A 12,665-nucleotide genomic window follows, 5' to 3' on the forward strand; every position below is an offset into this window, starting at 1 on the left:
GGGTTCTCAGTCATCCAGGTAATTATAAGTACTGTATCCTAGGCAACTGGACGTGTTTCAGTGCGGAAAGGTAAGACAATAAGTTGAATAAATGCAGAAATTGAGCAGACTGTGGCTGGAGTGGATGTTGTCTTTAGCTGAAGGCATTCACAACATATGTACTTCTACGCACGGAATTCTCAATTGGTTGTGAATGCTGTAGGCATATAGACATATGTTGTGAATGTTATGTATTAACACCATTCAAACATCAAAATAGTCATCTAAAATACATATCTGCGTTTTCCAGCCCATTGAAATGAAGGCGGAATGTTAAAAACGCATTTTCAAAATCCATATAAACACGTCCACCGAGCGACACACAAACACAAGAGGGTTCTGCCTGCACTAGTGATTTGAAACTCATCTCTCATCTCATCTCATTTTCTTAACCACTTTATCCGTGAGGGTCGCGGGGATGTTACCGCTTTATCCCCCCCCTTTCAGGGTGTTTCAGGCTGGAGACCCGCACTTTGAGGAATAAAAACACTACACAAAACTACACCGGATGTCTCATCAGCATGAGGGTGAGTCGATAATGACTGAATTTCGCTCTAGAGTGAACTATTCCTTTAAGGACATAAAAAACGGCATGACCTGCAATTTTCTGCAACTAAACTCTGACAAAACAGAAGTCTGAGTGTTATAGTCAGCCAACAACATAGCTAATATAGCGATTCAGTAAAAATACTCACATACAAAATGATAACATAGTGCTACTGGCTACAGCAGTAAGTTGGCCTATTGACAACTTTCTATTATTATCTGGTCTATAGATCTGCTATGCTTCTCATAACAGTTTTGCTGCTGTGTTCCTTTAAAGAGTTTTGTGTATTGTTTTTCCATTTTTCCATAAATACCTTAATTATTAAAGCACATCGTGTCATAGGGCACACCTGATGTTTCTATATATTATGAATATGGGGATAAAATGGCATCTGGCTCATCAGATAAGAGTATCTGAGGTGTCGAGATTAATAACTGAAGTTCGCACGGGTTCTGGCTGTTCTGGCAAAAGATTAATTAATCAAGAATTCAAACAATTTTATATGAGTTGTATGTTGATGAAGGTTCTCTGCTATCCAGGTCATGGCAATTCTAAGTGCTGTATCGTAGGCAACTGGACGTGTTTCAGTTTCTTGAAGACGTTTCAACTCCCCTTCAGTTCTAACTAACTGGAGGAGAGTTGCAGCCTTTTTAAAACTCTGTGTGGGAGTGTCCTCACAGAGTCGTTAAGGACACGTGTCAGCTCTGAGTTTCAGAGTCGTTAGGGCCATTTGTGGGTCGTTGACCCAACTGACCTTCATGTGGGTTGCTAGGGCTAGGTGAGCCCAGGTGTAAATGGTTGTTAAGCTGTTTGGGGAGGGAACTCAGTACTGCATTGAAGGTGGGTGATAAGTAATGTCTTGGGCCACCTCCTTTATTCAAAGACTGTTGTTCCAGTTTGATATAGATGGATTCTTTTACTGCTCTTTCACACCATCTGTCTTTTCTGGCCAAAATGTTTACATTGTTATCCTCAAAGGAATGATTTTTCTCCTTCAGATGTAAGTGGACAGCAGAGTCTTGACCTGGGGAGTTGGCCCTTCTGTGTTGTGCCTTTTGTGTTCGTTTATGGAGAGGTTGTTTTGTCTCGCCAATGTACAAATCTGTGCAGTCCTGGCTGCATTGAACAGCACAAACTACATTACTTTGTATATGCCTGGATGTTTTATCCTTAGGATCAACAAGTTTCTGCCTCAGCGTGTTGGTAGGTTTGAAGTGAACTGGGATATGATCTTTGTTGAAGATCCTCCTGAGTTTCTCAGATATTTCTGCGTCATTAGGAACAACAATGTTGTTATGTTTTTCCATCTCTGTCTGCTCTGGATCTTTAAGCAGTTTTGACAAAGGTCTAGTTTGGGTAGCCACATGTTTTAAGCACTCCCCTTATGTGCTTCTTTTACTTCTCCTTCCCCTCTGTCTTTGTGGGGAAGGTCTCAGCCCGATGGTTTAGGGTTCTGATGACCCCCAGCTTGTGCTCCAGTGGGTGATGCGAGTCGGACAGCATGTACTGATCTGTGTGTGTAGGTTTTCTGTATACTTCAGTGTAGAGGCTTTTGTCTTTTTCAATGTGTACTGCACAGTCCAAGGGCAGACCTGTGTCCTCTGACATCTTCCCGCTTGAACTTGATGTTATTGTCCACAGCATTTATATGTTCTGTGAAGGCTTCCACTTCCCTTGTTCGGATTTTGACCCAGGTATCGTCCACACACCTGAACCAGTTGATAGCAGCAGTTCCTGTGACGGTAATCAAGGCTCTGCTCTGGTGAGCCCATGGCAGAGCCGTGCTTCTGTCTGTAGAAACCTTCACTGTACTGGAAGTAGGTGGTTGTCAGACAGAGGTCAAGTAAGGCACAAATGTGGTCTGGGGTGAAGTTGGTTCTGCTGGACAGAGTGCTGTCCTGTAGTAGGCATTTCTTCACCATATTTACTGCTTCTTGAGTGGGAATGCATGTAAAAAGTGATGTGACATCATAAGAAACCATTGTTTCGTCTGAGTCCAGTATTATTTCTCTCACCTTGTTGGTGAAATCCTATGAGCAACTCACATAGAACAGAAGCTCTCATCTGGAGAAATAAGGACATCAACAACACAACACATCCGGACATATGAGACACGTGGGCGAAAAACTTGTCCATCAGAGAGCTCACCCAACCTGAGACAAAACAACCTCTCCATTAACAAATGGCACAACACAGGAGGGCCAACTCCTCAGGTTAAGACTCTGCTGTCCACTTACATCTGAAGGAGAAAAATCATTCCTTTGAGGACAACAATGTAAACATCTTGGCCAGAGAAGACAGATGTTTGAAAGAGGAGTAAAAGAATCCATCTATGTTGAACTGGAACAACTGTATATGAACAGAGGAGGTGGCCTATGACATTACTTATTACCCACCTACAATGCAGTACTGAGTTCCCTCCCCAGCAGCTTAACAACCATTCACACCTGGGCTCACCTAGCCCTAGCAACCCACATGAGGGCTAGCTGGGTCAACGACCCACAATGGCCCTAACGACTCTGAAACTCAGAGCTCACATGTGTCCTTAAAGACTCTGTAAGGATACTCCCACATACCCACATCCTCCCCTCCAGTTAGTTAGAACTGAAGAAGCCTCTTGGATGAGAGGTCAAACTGAAACACGTCCAATTTTATATGAGGCTATATACACCAGAATCAACAAGGGAAGTCAAGCTTTTGCAGGATTTTTTGACAGTTAGAAAATCTGTTCCAATAGTCAGGGGGATAAAAGCTTGTTACAGGAACCTATTAAAGGTACAGTGTGTAATATGTAGTGGAATCTAGCAGAACAGACTTGATAGAAATGGAATATAATATTCATAAGTATGTTTTATTTAGTTGTTGTGTTTTTATTCGCTTAGAATGAGCTGTTTATATCTACATAGGGAGTGAGGTCTCCGTCCATGGAGGTTGCCATGTTTCTATAGTAGCGCAGAATGGACATACCTGGCACTAGTGAGGGCCTTTCGCTTATTCGCATGCCCTCCCGGAAAGGACTGGGTTGAAAGAGGAAGAACAACAGCGAGTGGCTGCTGTTTCCTGCTAAACAATCTGTATTGTGAAAAGTTTGAAACCACTGGTTGTAATGTTGCGTTAGCAAGGTTTATTTAGATGTATTCTTTGTCTGCTGCAGACAACACATGGAGTGATAACTTACGAAGATATTTGGGGCTGGAAATGTGCCAAAGTAATACCTTGGTGTGACAGATAAACTGAGGAGAAGTCTGCACATCACAGAGTTAATAAATTCTTTGAATATTTTTCAAGGTGCTCCTTTATTTTTTGTTATAACCTATAGTTTTACAGACTAAATAACTAAATACATCTTTACCTCATCACTTGAATAAGTAGAAATACTAAACACTGTTGTGAACGAATCCATATTTAGAAAATTAGTTTCATGTCCGTAAGGGCCATAAAAAAACTTTTCTTTTTTTCCCCGTATTGTCTATACATATCTGTATCTTACTGGGTGCATATCCTTGTGTTTCTGTTATTTAATAATTAAAAAAATCTCCCTCCTAGACAATTCATCGAAATAAGTGGCAACTTGTTCTGCCCACATTTAAAGCCTCAAGTGGAATATGAAACTATAGTATTGAGGCATATTCTCAAAGCCATTATCTACTGTGGCTTGGATTGTAATACATTTGTGAGTGTATGCTAAAGCAATGTGAATGTAATTTCTAGTGTCCAGACAATACCTGACCCAGTGTCAGTGTCAGTGGCCAAATGGGGGCTGGATCTATGGCTTGAAAATATGTTGTTGGAGGTCTTAGAGAAGCTTACATAGTCCAAATATCCACATACAGATTCTGACTTGTGAAAGGGCAGAGAGGCTGGCTAAGCCCTTGTTGGGACCGCATATTTCCAAGGACATAATGCACCAGGGCTGGAGGAGGAACCCGCTTTCAAGTCGTTGTTCCTACACAACCTCCATGAAACCGTACGCTATGGCATCATCGTGCACTGCAGACCGAGAAACCTCAACATGCAGGAAATCCGAAAGTATGTGCAGGTAGCATGGGAGATATGCGGGCCAGCCAGAGAGCCTGTGGACAATGCTAGAGTTTGGTGATCGAAGCATTAGAGAACTCAAACAAATCCAGAGCCAGCTAAGACGAAGACTGCAGAACTGCTCTCGTCCAAGGAGGGGACACCTCCCCTCCTAGTTCCACACAGTCTTCTTCCCCTCTTGATCGCTTTCTTTCTTGAAGTAAATACCTGCCACACACACCTCAGCAGTGGTAGGGGTATGTGTTAGCGCCCTTATTCTTGATGTCAGTCTGCTAGTCCCAGACAGACCAGTCACCTTGCCCAGGAGTCCAGAGAGCTCCCACCAAGGTCCTTGTATCTTTCAAAGTCTGATTGCAGCTCTGACCTTTCTGTACTGCCTGTGAGCACACAGCATCCACCGGCTGGCAGCCAGAACTCTTTTGACCACTCCAGGTCTTTCTTGTGCTCTTTTCTTGAGCTGAACATTCGATCAGCCTACTTCTTAACTGTGGATGTAATCTATAGTTTTCTGGACCACAACGGTCACCCCAGCTTGTCAGCACAAGCTGGCCTCCTCATTGGCAACGGCCAGTAACAACATGAGGATAGCCTCATGCCAACTCATCACACCGGCATGTACTAACACCATTTCTCCTCCCTAGAATGATATTCTTTTTGCATGGCTTAGAGATCCTGTCAGCAGTTAGGAGAAGATGTAGCTTAAGTGTAAGTAGCTTGGAGATCTTCTGTAGGACCCCTTAGGGAATACTAGCTTCTAGGTTAACAACCTGGACAATAAGATTCAATTTGGTCCCCTTTGCCCCAATGGAGCAACCCTTAGATCTACTACTACCACTATTGTACAATCTTCGGATACATCTGACATCAGGTCCTGGCAGCGCAATAACAAATTCTGAAATCTTCAGAATACACAGACTAACAAGTCTGTTAGGTGTTGGTTTGGCTTTTGTTTTGTTTTTGTTTCTTTTAAGTCAACACGTGCACTTCACATTACAACGATGCACACGTCGTCATTGGTTCACAACCATATCAGTGGCTAGCTCTAATCCTCTCAGATGAGGAGCAGCCTACTAACCTTTCCTGCAACCACCCTCCTTTCCTTCTCTCTTTGGTTCTTTCCATTTCATTTTGATGTTTTTGTTTTGGTGGTTTTGAAAGCAGCAAAGAAATGAACAAAGGTTAATGGTTGATAATGACAAAGCCTGGTAAGCAAAGGAAAGTGCACCGACCCTAATGTCCGGTAGTTGGCGCCTGCTTGTCACAGTCCCCCCAGGTTTGAAACTACCATCCCATCAGTTCCGCCACGACCAGAGGAGATAAGTACAGCTGCAGGATCATTTCATAGCCAGTCCCAGATGTAACGTGTTGCTGAAAGAATCAGCTTTCTCTAACACAAAGGGAGCACCCAGACGTTTGGATTTTACCCGCCTAGGCTGCAGTCTTTCATCTCCCTAGACGAGCCAAAACTGCCCCGTGTTCACCAAACACGCTCCGGATCCAGAAAAGACGCTGTGCAACCAGCCTCTTTCCCCGCCTGCAGAAGGAAGATTTTCCCTCAGAAAACGCCTGTTTTCTTAACGGCCACGTCGACTCTGCTGTTTTAACAGCCAACGCAAGACGCTGCAACCGCCTTTAATCGACGCTGAGGAAGCGAGCTGGATTAAGGAAGACACGCAACACAAGTGAGGCTTAATTAGTGTCTGGGCAGATACTTAGCATGTATTGTATGCTTGTGAGCTACATTGTGAGTTTGTGGACCACCGAGTCCTTTTTAATTGCTGTTAGTTTTACGTTGTAAAACATGGTTGTTGCTTGCTTTCCTTTTTTGCTCATCACAAGCAGATTTGAGTCTCTCTAGCAGAAAGTGTTAGCTTAGCCCTTTGTCTTTGTCTTTCTCTCTCACACACACATTAGGGGTTATGCGCACACACACGTAATCTTATGAGCAACCTGTTGGAGACTTATGGTTAATGACCTTGCTATAACATAAGATATGTGTGTCTTGTGATATCTCCCTTTTATGACTTCAGAGACGGATGCCTCGTGGTAGCACTGAAACAGTAGGTCACTATCCCTCCAAATTCAGCAAAATCATTATCATTTCTGAATTCGTGTCCACGCAGGACTTCTCCAAGTCACTTTCGGCCATTTTTGTAGTCCTTTCAACGGAACACTCCGTGACGTCACTTTGGCTCCTCTTTCTTTGTCTCTCTGACATACACACAGACACACATACACACACGCGCGCACACACACACACACACACACACACACACCGCATGCTTGTTGTTATTTGTGCTTGAGTTTGTCATAGTGTTTGAGTTTCATAGTTTAGCTGCTTTAGTTGAGTGATCGATTTTTGTTTATTGAAAGTATTATTGATTTGATCAATTTGCTAACAATAATTAATTTCCTTTACTGTTCTTTTAATTGTAAACATTTTACAAATATTTACATCTAAAGTGAACCCTTCTTTTGAGACTATTTTTGGTCTGGTTATTTGTCCCTGATTCCAGGGTGTTGCCCTGTTTTAACGATTTGATCTTGATTAATTTTGATCAATTTAATTTTACATATTATTATCAATTATTAATTTCTAATTACCACACCTGTCCTACCATCAATTCCCAACACCCTCACTGATATTTGTCATGGCTTGCTCTTTGAAAGTCTATTAAACTGTGCCACCGTAACAGGGCTCTGCTTCTTGACTCACACGTTAAAAACAGAGCATCACAACACTGCAGTCGCTGATGCCTTTGCCTTCATTCGGCTGATTTATTCTCACTTTGATTTATTCTCATTCATCTAACATGAGGTCAAAGACTGCAATGATGCCCTGTTCTACACACGTTCGCTGAAGAGAGACAAAGGTCATATTATAAATGTACATATACATACATATAGGGTAGGTGTGTTTAATGTGGGACAGCTGGCAATCACCTCACCACCGCCATCAACACAGACACACCAGCGTAAGTGGACAGTATAAATTCTCACTGCGGTGTAGGCCACTTGCGTATGGCAAACGCAAGCGAGTTGGTCCACCCAAAAAGTGCAACTGCTGCAATTTGGCAGCATTTTGGGTTCCAACCAAATGACAAGGGAGAGTCAGTAAAACGTGGCAAGTTGTTAGCAAGATTTTCATGAAGAAGGTGACAGCCAGACAAGGTAATGCTTCAAATAACTCCAAATGCAGCACAAAATACTTTACAACAAATAAGTTACATGCAGTGAGTGCTTCAACCTAAAACTAGACAATACCTTAAAATGAACATAATAACATGGAAAATGGTGTAGCAGTGATTGGCATGTGTGATTTGTAATCAGCTGGTGTTAACACTGTATACAGCCGGAAAATCTAGGAAAGATTTAACAATATAAAAAATTGGATACCACCCACATAAAGAGTCCAAAAACGTATCTCCCCTGCTTATAAGCAGCCTCCAGAGGACATTAGCCCATATGACCAATGTGAGAGAGTAGGATCAGTAATCATCGACTGAAGAAGAACAATAATAAGAAGAAACACTTTATTAAAAGTATTCTCTGAGATTGTTGCACCCACAAAAGCTCAACAATCTCACTCTCTATTCAGAGTCAGATTACACTGTTGTATGAAATAATACAGTCTAATCTTGTTTTGATTATCCAATTATTACTCTATTGTAAGATGCTATTTAATCTATCATAAGCTATTACTGGGAATATTTGATGCATTTCATGTTAACACAGTGGTGTTTGAGGCTAATAAACCAGCATACCTTCAAAGTTGATGCAACTCTAAATGAGCTAATTTAGAGTTGCTATTGCCTTTAAAAGGAACTATTACTATTACTATTGCCATAGTAATAACTGTTACCTTGCGTGCAATGTTGCGGAGGCTTTTAAAGAAGTCTGGGGAGGCGTGGTTATCTCCACCTTCAGCCTGGATCGGTTCAATTACAATCCCTGCCACAGGTTTCCCCTTCTGCCTCCACTTCACAATCAGATCCTCCACCTGGAGACACACATGAGAGTCCCAACACACGCACGCATGCACGCACACACACACACACACACACACACACACACACACACACACACACACACACACACACACACACACACACACACACACACACACACACACACACACACACACACAATTGCCATTTAATCTCATTACAATTTAAATCTAACACTCAAATATCTTTATATGTAGAAAAAGCAACATGTATCATACTGGCAATACTTTCTGCATAATAATAAAAAGGGAAAGGAAAATCATACACACTCAGAGAGCACCATGTTAACATTTACAAAGACGGATTAGACAAATTATATTAGACAAATGCGAAGAAGTCAAACACGTGATCCAAGCTAAAAGCAACATAGCTGCAGCTGCCAAATGTAGGGAGGATAGCTGGCAAATAAGATTGATGACTGTGTGTATACGTAAGTTATGAGGCATACAATATTACTGACCCATCAATAGGCCAAGAGTAGATCTGACTAAAATTACATTTGGTTATTCCATGTTCCAGCGTTGCTCGGATGTAATCCTGTGGGGTAACAATATAAATAGGTAAATAAATACTCGATTAATCGCAAGTTAAATAGCCCTAGTTTAGACAGGATCTCAGGATTTATCAGGACAGCTGATTCTCTTCAAACTATTTTACCCGATGAATCTGGACAGCATGTGTGTGACCTTTCGATGTGTAGAAGAACACATAACATTAAATAACATGACATTCTAACCAATCCTGTCAGCGAGTCAGGAGTTTTAAATAATCAGTAAAGTTTATCAGCTGTTCCTTGTTCGCAAAAGCACATGTTGACGAAGAGATACACACATCGTTTCTGCTGCTGGAGAATTGTTGCAGGTAATGTCATTAATATTTTCCTCATTAAAGACGTATTTCATCCCTCTTATCCCGTCCGTTATTGGTCAGGATGATAATTTTTATGACCCGTCCCGTCTGATCCATGGACTGAGATCCACAAACACACACAGAGATGCGCAGCAGCACTCCTCCTCTTCCTCTGTTAAATATCAGTGTATTATTCATTTGTAGTCAAACAGAGGTGTTGGGACAGATGGTTGTGAAACAGCGGGACAGAGGGTTCAGCAACCGAGAACCACATCCTCACTGAAGATGAGTGCTGCTGATAAATCTGTGCCTGGCGCACCTGGCTCTTAAAGGGAGGATTGGTTTAATTTATGTTCCACCCAAAACACAACCATGACTCTAAATCCAAATGTCAGCGTCTAAATATAACTTCTCTGCGCCGTGCGCCTCACTTTAAGTAGCAAAATGGACTAAATGCACTACCGCCTTGCGCTTTAGACCATCTAAATAGGGCCCAGTGTCTTTTTACCAGCTGCGACAGTGACAACTTGGTGCTGTTTTCACCCTGTGATTTTTTTGTATGTGCATGTCATCATAGCAAAATGTGGTCCTGGAGACACTTATTGTAGATGGAACTACCACAGAAGTGTGAGTACTTTGCAATGTATGTGTGCTTCTATCTATCTGTCATTCCCTGGACAGATTTTTGTCAGGGAACAGACCATACAAGATGCAGTCATGAAACTTTGCATTGTGCATTTAAGATAAAAACTAAGAGATTGAGATTAAAGATGGCCGTGGTCTGAGCAAGGGCACCAGAAATAGGAAGGTGTGCACTTAAATCCCCTGGCCCACATTCATATTGGCGCAGTCAAAAAACTTTACAGGTGTGTAGTTGAGATCAAAATGAAGGCTGAGTTTGAAGATGGAATAGTCCAACCCATGATTACTGAGTACTCATAATAATGTAGTAATGACTACTGTGAAGTCATGGGTCAGAAAGACAACATGCTGACGGGCATCGCGCCTGGTGTGATACCATCACCAGATGGCCTCTACCTTTGTTGCCTTTTTTTTTTTTTTTTACTTTAATTTGCAGGGGGGAGTGAAAAGACAGTGATGACAACAGTGCAGTTTATTTCATGTATAAAGCTCTACACACCCATCTGCACAAGCAGCCTACCTCCTCAAGACAGCGAGCCTCTTCCTGTGCATTCTCTCTGGTAAATTCCTGTAGTGGGTACTGCAATCTAGGGAAAGGGGCCATTGGCCAATCAAATGATGGCACATCCAGTTTATGGATTGCTTTGGAGTGTGTCGTTGCCAAGCAACCTTTAAAAAAGCAAAACCACTGTGTTAGCAAATAATCTACACTGTCACAATATTGTAGCTAATATTAACTTCAGGTATATATCTAAATAATACATCTATATTGAGCAATAATACATCTAGATATAATATAGCTAATATGTCTATATCTCTACACCTAGCTCAAAGGGTGTAAATAAAAAAAAGCTCCATTCTGGTTCCATTCAAGCACAACAGGAATATTTTTGATTTATTTTTGATTTTTGATTTATTTGAGCTCAAAGGTCTTTTTCAGGTCTCACCATACAGCACTACTGGTAAACAGCAAGTTGTTGTTTTTTAAACAAGGGTTTAAAAAAACAAATTATGATTGAATCATTGCTACATCAATCCTGCTACATATATTACTTTATGTACCCAATGTTCTTCCATGGAAACCTCCCATGAAAGATAAAATGCTGAGGTCTGGACAACCTGGGGCCTGAGACAGAAAAACATGGAGATAAAAAAAAAAAGGGGGAGATACATTTTTAATACAATATAGCTGGAAATCCCAAAATATTGTGAGCAGTCAATACAAAACAATTAATTTCACCCACCTGGTTTATCATGCAGGTGCTGAGGTCTTCATCAGATGGTGTGTTGTGGCCTCGCTCTTTGTTCTATAGCAAAAGCAAACACAGCTAAATATACTTTTGGTTGATGAGATAATATTTGTTTTTGCAAGCAAGCAAGCAGAAAGATAGCTGACTGAAACAAACCTTAATTTTACATCCACATCCACAGCACTTGATAGTATCATATAATTTGCCTTTTTATAAATGCTGGTGTGCATTATTTTTGTAATTTGTCCCAGTTGTTTTGTTGCAGCGTCTTGTTTCTTTCTAAGAGGACTGTGACAGATGTTTTTCTAAACTCAGTCTTCTACTACTACTATTTTAGACCATGTGACATAGTCAAAGTTTGTACTCACTTACCCTGTACCAGATAAACATTGCTTTGTAAGCATTTTCATTGGAGCAGGAGCCACAGGCCATTGTCTGAACACGTCTCATTCCACTGGGAGCCACCTGACAGGAGGATAGACAAATGATATTACTGATGTTAAAGCCTAATAATTAACTAGAATTACCACCTCCTGGTAATATGCCTCCACACACCAGTCAAGTTACAGGTAACATCCATGCCTGTCCAAACTCACCTTATATAGCCTATGTAGCAAGGACAAGAATATAATAAAAAGTATTACTTGTAGTTCTTGGACAAAATTTAATGTATCACTGAGGATACTGAACTCAAAATACTCCTACTGTGTGTGCATGTGAATGGGTGAAAGTGTTTTGTGCTTTGAGTGGTCAGTAGACTTGAACAGTGCTACAGAAATGTAAGACCATTTACTTAGAGACTATTTTTTGAGAGTAGTACAGAGAACTGATAAGAATTACATGCAACCATTACCTGAAGCCAATATCAGAAAGAACCAGTGACCTTGTATAACTTAACTAATTTGCTGCTAACTGCTCATTTGCACTATTGTACTCTTTATATTCATGTTTTTTTAATGGTACGTTGTGCTATGTGTAGTATATGTACCTTTATGTACTTTTGTTGTTTTTTTGGAGAAGCCAAAGGAAAATTTCCACTGAGGTGCACGCTAAAGTTAATCTTATCTAATCTAATCTAATCTAATCTAATCTAAACAAAACAGATTGTTGAATGCTTGGCCAATAAAGATTATTCTGAGAGAACATCAGTAAGCTACATATTCTAAAATGTGGATGCTTCACACACATCTTCAACACAGCATCATACAACAGCGTTTTCCAACTCTAGTGGCCCGCCAAAGTCTAATTTCCCTTGCCATAGTCTAATTATGATCCAAATGATAATGATATTGT

General features: G+C 41.1%; 1 protein-coding gene across 2 annotated transcripts in view; it reads right to left on the bottom strand.

Moving 5' to 3' along the window:
• Positions 1-12,665, bottom strand: part of abat (4-aminobutyrate aminotransferase) — a 115,098-nt gene that overhangs the window by 9,097 nt on the left and 93,336 nt on the right. For both annotated transcript variants that reach the window (XM_073495472.1, XM_073495471.1), the window contains 5 exons: positions 11,745-11,837; positions 11,367-11,429; positions 11,185-11,248; positions 10,643-10,791; positions 8,487-8,624 (listed from right to left, as the gene is read on the bottom strand). In XM_073495472.1, coding sequence (XP_073351573.1) covers positions 8,487-8,624; positions 10,643-10,791; positions 11,185-11,248; positions 11,367-11,429; positions 11,745-11,837 — 507 coding nt within the window. The remainder of the gene's footprint in view (positions 1-8,486; positions 8,625-10,642; positions 10,792-11,184; positions 11,249-11,366; positions 11,430-11,744; positions 11,838-12,665) is intronic.

The sequence above is a fragment of the Pagrus major genome, chromosome 24, assembly GCF_040436345.1.
Source record: "Pagrus major chromosome 24, Pma_NU_1.0".
NCBI classification, from domain to species: domain Eukaryota; kingdom Metazoa; phylum Chordata; class Actinopteri; order Spariformes; family Sparidae; genus Pagrus; species Pagrus major.